Below are 14164 nucleotides of genomic sequence, written 5' to 3' on the forward strand. Positions count from 1 at the left end.
TCCTCCATGCTGTTCCACAAATAGGTGAAACCATATAATTGATTTTTTTCTGCTTGACTTATTTCACTTAGCATAATCTCCTCCAGTCCCATCCATGTTGATGTAAAAGTTGGGTATTCATCCTTTCTGATGTCAGCAAGCCTTTCTGCAGAGCTCACGGGACAGATTCCAGCCGCTCTCTGTGGCTAACCGTGTGTGGCCAGGAGACCCGTGGTATAATCTTAACAGCTAATTTTCCCTGTTGTGCATGAACTTTCCACCTCTGAAAATAAGATATGGTTCTTCTCAGGCCCTGAGACATAATGAAATGCCATAGATGGAATCGGCTTCCTCTTCTGCATGTCCTACTCGAAGCACTGCATTTTCTAGAGACAATAACAGGGGTATGAAGAAGAATGTGGAGCAATGGCCGGCAGCTTAAGTGCCTTTCCAAGAAATCCTGGAAAGCACCGGATCTAGTTTTCCCCCCGAAACTTGAGCAAACCACTGAAAATTACTTCCCTGGAGCAGAGTATGATGTTGACATGCTTTTGGGTACTCAATGGTAGTCAACTTTTCATTCTGTTTTCAGGCAAGTAGGCAATATTCCATGCTCCTGACATCTGTGGGCCCCAGTGTGTACTAAGTTCCTTTTTTTACCCCAGATCCACTTAATGCCAAAGTTTTAATGAGATTATTGAATCATGGAAAGAGCACTTCTGAGCAACCCTGGGAGGGCTGCACCATCTGTCTACTTGCTAGACACAGGTTAAGCATTGTCCTAGATTTGGAGTTTGTTACAAATAATCCCACTGTGGCTACCTGACTGAATTAAAATCTGATATGCTTATTGGGAGGGATGAAACTTTTTTTTTAAAGATTTTATTTATTTATTTGTCAGAGAGAGAGAGCACAAGCAGGGGGAGTGGCAGGCTGAGGGAGAAGCAGGCTCCCCGCTGAGCAAGGAGCCAGATGTGGGACTTAATCCCATGACCCCGAGATCATGACCTGAGCCTAAACCAGGAGTCAGATGCCCAACCAACTGAGCCATCCAGGTGCCCCTGTAGTCTTTTAATTTAGGAATTACAAGCGTGAGAGCAAAAAAAAAAAAAAGTGTGCAAGTCATTCATATTTCACAAAAAGTAAGATTTATTTGTTGAAATAGGAACTTACCCAAGAATAATCTCAGCTTGCAAAACCCTCCTCACTCATGCTGTCTCACCTACTCCCCCTTAAATCTCTCAGCATTCCTGAAATCTTTGAAACCCTTAATGTTCAAAGTTTAAGAGAGCAATTTAGACCAAAAACCCCACAAGAAATGGCTACGAACAGGAACGGCAGCCAGTGAATCGGTGGCTCATCCGATAATGAATCAAACACCTACTACGTGCGGATCATGAAAATGAAGCGATCGTTAGGCTTTTCTGTCAGTTTTGGTTTGGCAAAGCGGGACAAAACTGTCCTCGCTTAGAGCAAAACAGAATCTTTCAGGAGTGGAATCTGGCAAAGCCACATGACACAAAGTTTTCAGGGGGTGGATTTTAAAAATGTAAGCCAGCAATAATTCTGGGGCTAGTGGAACTGCTGAGAGGTTTCGTCTAACAATTGACATCTATGAATCTGGATAAGCAGATCTCCTGTTGCCTCGGGGGGCCACGCCTCCTTCAGCTGATTGCTTCTCCCCGTGAGTGTGGGCCTTCTAGGGGCCTTTATTAATATCCTAGACGGAACAGGCTGCGGTGGTTGTGTGGTTTCTAACTATCCTACATTTCAGTGGCTGGAATCAGCACAGAATAGGACAGGCTGCTCTTTTCCAGGAGAGTACCAGCAAGGATCTGTTTATCTAAATGAGCTTCTTACCGCCTTGGAAATCCTAGTCCTCTGGAGTGGAACACAGATGCATTTTAGGGGGCATGGAGCATGGGGAGGGTATGGCAAAGGCCTGCAGCGTGGGCACGCTGTGGCCCACAGGCCCAGGGCAGTTGCGCAGCTGGGGGATCCTGGATAGCTGCACCCTCAGTCGGGACAGGATGTTCGGAGCTGTGAGAGATGCCTCGTGGTAGCCGGACCTCAGCAACCAGCCAAGGGGCAAAGCAGCTTTCCTTCTTTGGACTGCCTTCTTCTCACCCTTTAAATATTTGAAAGAATTTCTGAGGACAGCTGACAGATAATTTACAAAATTTCACGCATATATATGAAATAATCATTTCATGCAAATGTTATATCTGTTTCCCCAAAAGTCGATTCTAAACTTTCAACTGCATGCAGACGATGATCTGGGAAGGTCTATAACAATGCGGGAAGATCTCTGTCACCATGTTGGCCCTGCGGCATCTGAACTCCCTTCCCACATCAGGGAACTTCCTATGTTAGGAAGCAGGAGCTCCCACCAAAGACCCTGAAGATGCTAGATGCTTATGCTTCCAGCCACCACTGCTGTGAGGATGTGGGAACGTGGTCCAAGCTCTGTCAATCAGATGGCCTTGCCCCAGACTTTGAATTGGAAGTTCTTGACTCAGAGAAGCATGAACTGCATCATCTTATTCTAGAGAGAGATTCCCTCACCCAACGCCCTTTACAACCCCTTTCCCTTACCTGCCCCTACTGTAGAGCCTGGTCATGCCAAATGTGTGCTTTCTCGGCTTCCTTTGCGTCACTAGATGAGTGTATGGCACACTTGTGGCCAGGGGAACACAGGTGGAGGTTTGTCTTGAGATCTCTGGGAAAAAAATCTTGGCTTCCCGCTATGGGAGTCACCTTCTCCGTCTTCTCCCGATTTCTTCCTTGACAGTGAATGTCTTATCTAGGGCTGCAGCAGCCATGTGGCCACCATGAAGGCGCAACCCTGAGGAGTTGTTAGAGCCAGTATGCTGAGGGTGGTAGAGCAGATCAAAAGAGCCAGAGTCCTCGGCAGATTTGGGGGACAATTGAATCCAGGTTTGGCAACAACTGACTTCAAGATACGGGAGAAAAAGAAGCATTTCTTTTTAACCTATTTATTAACCAGGTTTTCTGTTCTCTGCAACTGTTTTCATTTGCAGCTGATACAGGCAGTCTCCAGTGTCCAGCCTTGGTGTAGGCCTGTGATGCAAAGTACCACGTCAGAGTTGGTGGTGGTAGCACTCGATTGTTCCGCAGCATTGTTTGGGGCATCATTCCTCTCTCTTAGCCTCCACATTCCTTCAGAAGTCCTGAAGATTTTGTAAGCTGCATAATGTGCCTTTTGATACATTCTTTTTCTGCTTAAACTAACCAGCATTTAATAAAAAATAAAGAAGATGAGGTCTTAGCGAGGGTCCTAATCCAGTATGACTGGCATCCTCATAAAAGGAGGAAAATTGTACAGAGATGCCCAATTATTTCTATTGCTTGCAATCAAGAACCCTGAAAAATACAGAAATTGACACCAGGAGGGTTGGCAGCAATGCACCCTCAGGAAATGGGGGGAGAATTTGAGCTTGATTATCTAGCCTGCTTGGATTTAATGACAATTAAAATTCAAGTAGTATTAAGACAGTTCATGCACAAATGATTACTTGTGGTCGCTTGTAGCAATCACCCACTACAATGAAGTTCCCACTGAAGTTAGGGCATTGAGACACCAAGCGGTTGCTTCAAGAGCACAGCATGAAGGGCACAAAGTCAAGAACTGTGGGGTGGAGTAGTTGATCCCAATGACTGGAAAGATTAAGGAGTGAATGACCAAGTCTTAAATGATCATTCAAGGCAGTCTGAAAACGAGGGGCTTTCAATGACTACTGAAAGAATATCTTTTGCAACAGCTTCTCAAACCAAAAGGCAGATTCTGTGGGTTCCTGATTCCCAACATTTGTTAAATTCACAGCCTCCTCCTCTCGTTTCTTCTTGGTGGTTAGGGGACTGATTGGAAAGAGTGAGAAATAGGACACGTGGGACTGAGGATTCACAGCGTACAAAGCTTCCCTTGTTTTAGGAAGTAGCCCCTTCTCCCTGCTGTTCTTCATTTGCTTGAAGACCTATAATGTTCTTGCCTGAGGAAGTCGCTTTGCGGTGGTGGTGGGGGGGCAAGTCCCTTTGTACCTCCCCTCTTCTCATTGTCTTGGTCTCATTGGTCTTCGGACCAAAACCAACATGTTTCTCATGCTATAAAGCCAAACCTGGATGAGGGAGACTTACACACCAAAGTAAGTGCAAGATTTTGCTCTTTATATTGGCAGAAGTCTTGGGGATACGTGAGGGAATCAATTCTGAGGGTACTAAACCATGGAGGGAAGAACAGGATGTTTCCTTCCCAAGAGATTCTAGCTCAATGCCCTTCCTGGAGTAAGGGGGGATGGTTCTGTTTGCTTGCTTGCTTGGTTGAGTGAAACCTGGTGGCCCACACCAAGAGAAGTTGAAACACATGAATTCCTTTGGCCTAATGGAGAAGCAGGATCCAAGGAAATAGGAATGCTGGTGTGGATATATTGTGTATGACCCATTCACCAGTCCCCTAACTCTGTTCCCTGAGAGGGACCAGAAAGATGCTCTTTTCATCAAGGCATTGAGAAATCAATTGGTGAGGGAAAAGCCACCATCTCTCAAAAGCACGGTCATGGCTATTTCGTGTACACCAGGGATGCTGTTGAGAGCTACTAGAGTTAAACAGACTCCCTCATATTTGCCAGGATTCCAGGTGCCAGAGGTCAGTGGTGGCACAACCACTGGGAGAGGCAAGCTCATCTCAGTGGAAGGCATGCTGACTGTCACCATTCTCAGGGCCAGTCGGGGAATCAGCATTGTCTGCCCATCAGATATCTTTGGCAGAAACTAGTTAATCATGAGCCCTAGCACCAAAATAGATGGGCAGTTCTCTATGGCCCTACATAATCCATGTGATAGAAGCAAACCAAAATGCTCCAGATCTGACAAGTCATTAACAGACAACTTGTATCCCTATGCAATTCTTAGGCCTGAACTTGAATGCTACAGAAGTAGTAACTTTCTACAACATCCACATTTAACTGTCCAGTTGATGTAGAAGATGGGCAGGTCTTGGAGAGTGACAATGGGTATCATAAGTTTAATAAGGTGGTGACTTTGTACAGAAAATCCACACAGCCCATGGAGGAAATGCTCTTTTCTCATTTCCCAATAAGCAAAGAACTCCAAAAACAGCGTTGTCTTATCTGGCAAGGATGGCTTCCCACCTCGCTTCAGAGTCCTAGCAACTCTGATTCCATGCCACAATCTGGTCTATAGAAATTGTGATAATCTCACCATTCTTTAGGATATCACAGTGACTAATACATTGATGATATCATGCTTGAGGACCTAAAGAGCACGCATCATAGTTATTCTAGATATGTTAGTAAGAAACATGCAAATCATAGTGTGGGATATAAGTTTCCGGAACCTACAGGGGCTTGTGACCTTAGGAGACAATTTTAGAGAGTCTAGTGATCTAGGTAGGTTAAGATAAGTTCTCCAAAGCAAAGGAAGAGCTGTTGCACCTCACACAACCCCCTATGGGAAAGAGAGAGAGACAATGCTTCAAAGTCCCCTGGGGAAGCACATTTGTCACATTAGGTGTGCTTCTCTGACCCACTTCCTGGGTGACACAAGGTGCTAATTTTGAGGAATGGCCCAGAGATAAAGAAGACTCTCCATCTTGTTCCAGCCACAGTGCAATCAACGCTACATCTTCGACTTAGTGGATCCCCCCCGCCAGTGGTGCTCCAAGTGTCAGTGGCGATTGGAAGCATGTGTGGGACTTGTGACAAACCCTATTAGGAGAATCACAGTGTCAACTATCAGTGTTTTGGAAAAATCCCATACCTTCTTTCTCAAGTAATTATTTTCCTTTTTGAGAAAAATATTTAGCTTGCTACTGGGCCATGGAAGAACCTGAATGACTTATCAAGAAAGTCAATTTACCAGGCAGTCTGATCTGCCCATCTTGAGCCTGATGTTATTTTGATCCATCAAGCCACCAAGTCAGGTCATCAGAAGACCCAGTGACACTGGAGACTCTCAATATTTAAGAGGACAGGTTAACTTGTCCCATGGGTGTAAGTCAACTTCTCTCCCCAGCTAGCCCACTGCTTATTCAGTGGGTCATGGATACAGTGACCAAGTGGGCAGAGACTGAAATTATCGAGGTTTTTAACAATTTAGACTCCCCCTTCCAAGGCTGATCTGGTTTCTTTCCTGCATCATTAACAAATGTGAGTGTTCCAAAAGGTATTGAATTCAGAGGAGGTCCTACACAGCTACCTGGAAGCAGGTTATATAGACTTCTTTACTCATGGAGGGGATCAGTGATTTGTCCTCACTGGAATAGACAATGCTTCTGAACTTGGGTTTACTTTCTTTGCCCACCGTGCCTATGCTATCATGCTCAGACTTTCTGAGCGCCTCGTTCATCATCATGGTATTCCATACAATATCGCTTCTGACTAAGGACCTCATGTTATACCAAAAGAAGAAAAGAGGTGGGCTAATATCCATCCCTTGGTAGCAGCTGGCTTATAGAATAACGGAATGATCAATTGTAGACTTAGTGCCTGCTGGAAGACACGCTTGTATAGACAACATGACTGTCCTATATTCATAAGACATCTTCTGACCTCAGGGCCAATATATGGTGTTTCTCCTGCAGCCAGGAGCCGTAGATACAGGATCCAAGAGGATGACATCTCTAATACGCCAAATGACCCATTTGCAAAGTGTTCGTTTCTGTTCCCTTCTCCTTTGGGCTTCGCTAGTTTGAAGGTCACAGCAGCCAAGGAGGAATTCTTCTAGAAGGGGACTCAAGCATCGTTCTCTTGAGATTGAACTGGAGATACCGGCTCTTTCAGACTCTTCATACCAGTGGTTGAGGTTGCAAAAAGGGGGAGTTAGTGTTGACTTTGATGATAGTGACACTCAAGGTTAAGGTTAAGGTTGCTGTTATATTGGCAAAAGGAAACCAATAGAATCTAGCTGTGATGGGCTTTCTTGTACTGGTATGTCCAATGGGAAACAATGGATTTTGTTAAAAAAATTAACATACACAGATTCCCTCAGACATGAGAGTTATCTCCTGATTAGCTGAGATGCTTAATAAAAGAAAAGGGAGATTTTATAATATGCATTTAAGAGAGGAGTCCTAAATTGGTATAGTTTTATAACACTAAGAGTCTTGTGACCACTTGCAAAAATAAGGACTCTTTTACTTATATTTTCTTTCTTGTTGTGTCTTATGTATATTTATGTCTATTTTAACTAATTGCTTTTCACTTTTAATTTTCTTCTGTTTATATAGGATAAATTAGTAATAGATAACTTAATCTAGGAGATCAGAATATTGAGATGGGATCGTGACAGAATTAAAGGAGGAATGATTATCACCCACAGGTCCTAGATTTCAAGCTGGACACAGAAGATGATTCTTCTTGTGGGGAGCAGTGAAGGTATTTTGCAAGTGTACAAGGTATGTTGCATTCTATTAAGTGGAAGCATTTTATATGGTTTTTATTTTCAAAAATGTAAGAATAGTAAAAAGCACATTTGATGCTGGTAAAGACTGCTAGTTCCTCCCCAAATCCATTCTCCTCTTTGTCCATAGTAACAGAACCTTGGCTTTTAGCCATATGGACTAACTACCAAAACAAAAAAACAAAAAAACCAGCACAATCAAAACTACATTTCCTAATCTCTCTTGCTGTTGTCTCATTAAGGTAACTAAATTCTAACAATGAGGTGAAAGTGGATGCATTCTGTGGTATTTCTGGGAAGGCTCCATAAACAGGAAAGGACAAGTGCCCGCCAGTTCTCTCCTGTCCTTCCTAATGCCTGGGAAGTGGATGCAATGGTTGGAGAGCCAACAGCCATCTTGGATCGTAAAGTGGTCTTGTGAATAGAGGTCTTACAGATGAGGAGAAATATCAGAGCCTGAGCCTCCAATGACAAATTACATTCTTTCAGTATAATAAAACATAAACAGGTATTTTTTGAATGCCCAGGCAAGCACGTAAACAAGGCAAGTTTCTAGCCTAAGGAAGCTCACAAACAAGTCTGGTGGCTGGCCAATTATGCAAGGCTGCTCTGTGAGCACACAGGTGCTCTAACCTAATCCTGAGTAGATGGTGGGTGGTGTAGTCTGGGAAAACTTTCTGGAGGAATAGGATTTGGCAAGTTGTTGGAGGAAGGGGTGGAAAGAGTTTTCTAGGTGTAGGGGAGTTAAGAGGTGTTTGACCCTAACACTTATAAAAAGAGACAAGTCAAGGAGGTAAGCTAGGGTAGGAATGTGGACTTTATCCTCAGAACGATGAGGGGCAAGCGAAAGGAATAAAGCGTGGGAATGACATGGAAAGGGAAAGAAAGGAAAGAAAGAAAAAGATCACTCCAGCTGCTCTGTGCAGAAGGGATTTGAGGGGAACAAGATCAGAGGTGGGGGGTATTTTCTCTTGGCGAGGAGAAGAAAAAGAGGAACGAGAAAAGAAGCTTGACACCAAAGGCACACTTGGTCTTGATGAAGCACCTGAAATATATTGGGAAAGTGTAAACACTAATTTGGAGGAAAAACAGGGCTGGATCCAGGCTCCACGGGGCCTATTTTAGAAAAAACACACAATTAGGCACGAAGCTGACTATAAAGATGAGAAAAGGAGTCCCAAGAAATTCTCGGAGGCTTGGAGATTCGGGCCTCTTTCCTCTCTTTATCTGAACTGCTTGTCCAGAGGTCAGCCTGGCATCTCCTCTCTGCCCAGAGCCCTCCACAACTCCCAGCACCCCACGGTAACGCTAGAGAAACGCCCTGGGGCGTAACCCAAGTCAAGTTTTCCGTCAGGGAGGAGTGACCCTCTTGGGAGCAGCAAAAGAGCGGACTTGGGGTCTGGCGGACCGACCACCCCGCTGGCTGGGCTGGATTGGAATGGGAACCCGTATGCTCAGAGCAGTCACACCTACTCTTGAGCCCTGTGGCCTCTGTGGCTCCGAGCCCCCTTCCCCAGCTCCTCGCCGTACTAGCGCGCTGCTGGGAGGTGAGGGGGCGCAGCGCGCACTGTGTGGATCTCCGGGAGAAAAAATGCCCTCGTGGGCCCTGGTCAACACCGAGGCGAGGCCGTAGGCACAGGAACCATTCCTTTCCTCACTCTGGGTATACACAACTTCAGAAACACAAGCTCTGTCTTGGGCATTTCGGGATTTAGAAATAAACATCACCCCAGCCTGAGATTTCTAGGGAAAAACGCCGGCCACTTCATAGTTTTAATTTTAATGGAAAAAAAAAAGGACTTAAAAGTTGTTGCTTTGAAATAAAAGAATTAACTTCTGCAAAACAAGTAAGTCATCGTCAGCAGTTAGCGGGGATCAGCCGCAAGCACCGAACGAGGGCGGGCGGTTCCGGGGGCTTCAGGTGCTGTGCGGAGCGGGGGCGCGCGGTGTCTGGCAGGGGGCGGGACGGTGCTGGGGCGCCCCGCGCGGTGTCTAGGGGGGGGGGAGGCGGTGTAGGGGGCGGGGTGTTGTCTGGAGCGGGCAGTGCGGGGGTCGCGCGGCGCGGTGTCTCGCTTGGGGCCGGTGGAGGTGGTGTCTGGTGGGGACGGTGCGGGGGAGGGGGCTCCCGGCGTGGTGTCTGGCTGGGCGCTGCGCAGGGGGGCGGTGCAGTGTCTGGAGGGGGGCAGTGGGTGGAGCGCGCGGCTGGGTGTCTAACTCCGGGCAGCGCGGGGTCTGGCGAGGGCGGCGGGGCGGGGCGGGGGGCGGTGGATGACGGGGGGCGGGGCGGCGCCGGGGACGCGCAGTGCGGGGGCGGGGCGGGGTGGGCGTGCGGCGCGGGGCGGCGGGGTGGGTGCCCGCGGGCGCCCCGGGCAGTGCAGGGGCGCGCGGGGGCGGCGGGCGCGGCGCTGCCAATCGCAGACAAAGGCCGCCCCAGTGAATCATGTGGTGCCGGGGGAGGAAGTGCGGCTTGTTTTCTTTCCTCCAGTCGCCGGGCTCCGGGCGGAGGGCGATGCTGGGAGACCCCCACGGGGGCGGCGGCGGCGGCGGCGGCCGCGAGCCCAGATGAGGCGCCCCCGGCCCCGCTGCAGCGCCCCCGGCCCGATGGAGGCTCCGCCGTGGGACCCCCTCCGCAACGACTCGCTGCCGCCCACGCTGACGCCGGCCGTGCCCCCCTACGTGAAGCTCGGCCTCACCATCGTCTACACCGTGTTCTACTCGCTGCTCTTCGTGTTCATCTACGTGCAGCTCTGGCTGGTGCTGCGCTACCGCCACAAGCGGCTTAGCTACCAGAGCGTCTTCCTCTTCCTCTGCCTCTTCTGGGCCTCCCTGCGGACGGTCCTCTTCTCCTTCTACTTCAAAGATTTCGTGGCGGCCAACGCGCTCAGCCCCTTCGTCTTCTGGCTGCTCTACTGCTTCCCCGTGTGCTTGCAGTTCTTCACCCTCACGCTCATGAACTTGTATTTCACGCAGGTGAGTCGCGGGCAGCAGCGCGGGGAGCGGCAGGCCCCTGGGAGGGCGCTCACCTGGCAGAGCGGCCCCCGCCCTGCGCGCGGCGCCAGCTGAGAGGCCGCGGCTGCCTGGGGGGCGGTCACGGAGCCGCGGGGCCGAGAGTGTGGGCAGAGCGCACTGGCTCTGGGGTCGCCCGAGCCCTGTCCTCCCTGCAGGCCTTTCTCTCAGGTAACGCCCTCCCCTTCCCAGAGGGGGCGAGAAAGAAAGAAAGTGAGGGCCGGAGTCACCAGTCGGTGTCTGCCCGTGTAGCTCCGCATTAGCCGGCGCGGCGGGGCTTCCCGCACACGGCAGAACGGGTCCTGCTGGGAGGTGTGCCCACCAGGGAGGCTCGAACTCTAGACGTTCCTCCTGCGTCCCCTCATCCCAAAGCCCCTGATCTGAGCCTGGAAGGGTCCTCTGCACGATGGCCTCCAGATTGGGGTCAGTCACCGATATTTTTGAGTGATGGCAGGGCGGGACTGTCCGGTTTGGGATGAGATGTTTCTAATCTCCTGCGTCGGAGCCCTGCTGAATGAACTAGGGCTCCCGAATTCATTTCTCAGGGTTGCTAAACGGCAGTCTGGGGTAACACCCAGCTCCCGAGCTGCTGCAGCGGGAGGTCAAGCTTGCTGTCCGAGCTGGTCGAAGAGGCCCCAAGAAAAAGCCATAAAGTTTACTGGGGCTCTTTTATGGGCACAGAGAAACCAGTTTATGAGGCATATTGTTAATAAGCTAATGGGAGAACGTGTGAATAAGGAAAGGGTAGTAATTGTAAAGTGCTTTGCAAATACCGCGTGAAGTATTGCAAAAAGGTTTAATTACACAACGCTGTCATGGTCATCTCTGATTCTCATTAGCTTTCCAAGCACTAAAATGTCCGTTTTCACTAGGACTCTACCCGTGTCACCTGGTGAGGGCAGCTTAAGAGCTCTCTCACGGACAGAGGCTTTGTGCAGGCAGGCATTCTGCTCCTTTTCACAGCGTCCCTGTTTCTCGAAAGAAAATGGTAAGGAAACGGTCTTCGCTTCAAAAAAGAGAGGCAAGTAAAGGATTGCACTGGTGTGGTGGGAGCCCCGGAGAAATCTACAGGCAATATGTCTGGCTACAAAATAGCATATGTACTGGTTAGTAGCTATTATTATCTTACAAAAACAGCTCTGCCCTTGTAGCCTTCTGATAAGTCTGGTGTATCCATATATTTTCCAGTCCACCAGTGAGTGATCGGTATTATCTGTCCAAAAACTACCTTTGAGCCCCAAAGCTACTCAGGCAGTCATCAGCTCCACTGCAGACACTACAGCTTTTTAATCGGATCCAAAGAGGTAGTTCCAGCAAGATACAAAGGTCAGGTAGGTTGATGTTATTTCAAGAACTGTGACCGTGATCGTATTTTGTATGGAGGTCTTTATTTGTGTCCCTTTTTAAGGAAAAGGGGGGCAAGGAAGAAGAAAAAAGGAAAATGCAGGCCAGTGCCATGGCTCTGTGTAATCACATGCAAATTCTGCACTAGCTGGATTAGGGGCAGGGCTGCACATTTTCTGCACCATCTGCTGGTTGGCAAGTAAATGCTGAGTGAGGGAAAGAGTGACCCGGCAGACAGAGCCAGTCCAGCCAAGAGGCCTCAAGCCCTGGCCCTGGCTTCTTTGGATCTTCCAAGTCTTGTTTCTCTTCATATCTCCAGGGTGGCTGGCAGGAGAAGGGGGTACCTAAGTGCTGGTCTCCAAGACTCTGTAGAGCAAAGCCACGCCCCGGCTTCCTGACAAATACTGATATTTCTGGGGAGGTATATGGGGGGGGGGTCACCCTTTGACTCTTAGCTCTGACATCTCTCCCTTCCTCCCCCTCCCATGTGCCTTCTCTTAGACAAGGTTCTCAACCACTGGAATGGCCTGGGAGCTTTAAGAAGTACGGCTTCCCCAGGGCCCATCTCAGAACAAGTCCATCAGATTTGGGAGGGAGTGGGCAAGCAGCGAATAATCAAGAAGCATACACTGGGTGCTGGGCTCGGTTCTAATTGGTTTGTCCTATTCTCTGCCAGAGCCCTCTGACGAAAGTGCTGAGATGGTCTCCCTGTTTTGTGGAGGGTCAGAGAGGTTCAATGGCTTGCTCAAGTTTACCTGGTCCGGGCATGGAGGCACTGGGAGGCCGCCCACATCTCTGGCATCTGAGTGATGGCCTGTGCCTTGTGGTACAGTGTTCAGATGGGACAACATACTCTACCATACATGCAGCCCCTGTTCTCTGGGAGCTGAACCCCTGGCTGGGGAGAGATGAACTGTATACCCCACACAGTTAAGTGATAACTTGGGGGGACTTGGAGAGTGTATATTGAAGCTCTGGGAGGCTTGAGTGGGCCCCGAGCCCTCAGAGAAGAGGTGGGCTTGTGGCATTTCGGGGGGCTGGGTGGGGAGAAGGAGAGGGCAGTGGCCGAGGAGCAGCATGACAGAAGTTTGGGGAGGGATGGAAGGTGCTCCTGGAGCTGGAGGAAGTCTTCACCATCATTGTCCTGTGCTCTGTGCCTGGCCCCGCACCTGGCCCCGCGCCTGGGGCTTCCTCATGTGTCTCCGCGGAGCCTCGCTGATAACCTGGGTGAGGGGTATTATCATCTGCCCTCCGAGGGGCCTCTGCACCTCCTCCCGCCCCAGCCGCTGGAGGGCCACGGTCCCGTCTCTCCGGGGCTTGGAGTGGAAGTGTGTGTCCTGTGCTCTTAGCCTTTTCCCCTCCATCTTTGGAATCTGGCTCTTCTGGGGCTGGCCTGAGGAGGGGCAGGGTTGTCTCAAGTGACGCCTTACCCGTTCACTTTCAGCCTTGCTCCACCTCTGGCTCTGTGGGTGACCCTGCCATGGGGCTGCGTTTACATGGCCGACTCTTATTTTATCCTGGCTCCTCTGCCTGTCTGCCTTCCGTCCGATCCCTTCTTCAGGTCTGGCCACATAGGCCATGGGCTGGTGCCCCCCCCCCCCCGGTCTCCTCCCAGGTCCCCACCTGCCCCCTTTCCTTCTCTGCTGCCCACAGAAACCCCAAGTGGAGGAAGATACCGCCCCGGGAGGTCCTGGTGCCCTCAGACCCCCACGGCCCAGGGTGGCCTCTGCTAGGACTCTCCGCAACCCACTTTGTTCTCATGTCTACACCCCTTGGGTCTGAGCCTTCCCAGCTCAGCAAGCACCTGTCTGTGGAGTGGGGTGGTGAGGCCCCCTGCTTCCTAATCCACCTGAGCAGTGCCCCTGGGGTTTTCTCCTCAGTGACCCGGGGTGAGGGTCGCATCTCCCACCATGAATGCTGCCCTCCTGCCGAGGACGGGCTGCTGACTCCTCTCCTCCGTTCCCCGCCTTCTCGGATAGGCTGGAAGGTGGGGAGGAGGCCAGTGGTAGGACTGGTTCTGCTGACTCTTAGCAGGCCCCGTGTGAGGCGTGAACGGCCGGCCCCACACGTCCAGGGCTGTCTTTAGAACATGGAGTGTTGAGTACCTGTGGTTTCTCGCTCTGGTCCCCAGCACCAGTGTGGGGTACAGCTAAACTCCCACTCAGCTCTTTTTGTCTTTTTTTTTTTTTTTTTAAAGATTTTATTTATTTATTTGTCAGAGGGACAGAGCACAAGCAGGGGGAGTGGTAGGTAGAGGAAGAGGGAGAAGCAGACTCCCCGCTGAGCAAGGAGCCCGATGCAGGGCTCCATCCCAGGACCCTGGGATCGTGACCTGAGCCCCAGGCAGACACTTAACCGACCGAGCCACCCAGGCGCCCCTCCCACTCAGCTCTTTGCT

General features: G+C 50.0%; 1 protein-coding gene across 1 annotated transcript in view; it reads left to right on the forward strand.

Moving 5' to 3' along the window:
* Positions 1-9812: 9812 nt before the first annotated feature.
* GPR137B (G protein-coupled receptor 137B) overlaps positions 9813-14164 on the forward strand; it is a 59067-nt gene continuing 54715 nt past the window's right edge. The window contains exon 1 of the mRNA XM_028104522.2: positions 9813-10386. Within this exon, the coding sequence (XP_027960323.2) occupies positions 9979-10386 (408 nt within the window). The 5' untranslated portion in view covers positions 9813-9978. The remainder of the gene's footprint in view (positions 10387-14164) is intronic.

The sequence above is a fragment of the Eumetopias jubatus genome, unplaced genomic scaffold (assembly GCF_037043125.1).
Source record: "Eumetopias jubatus isolate StellerSeaLion01/CBP00866 unplaced genomic scaffold, mEumJub1_p1.0 scaffold_17, whole genome shotgun sequence".
Classification (NCBI taxonomy): domain Eukaryota; kingdom Metazoa; phylum Chordata; class Mammalia; order Carnivora; family Otariidae; genus Eumetopias; species Eumetopias jubatus.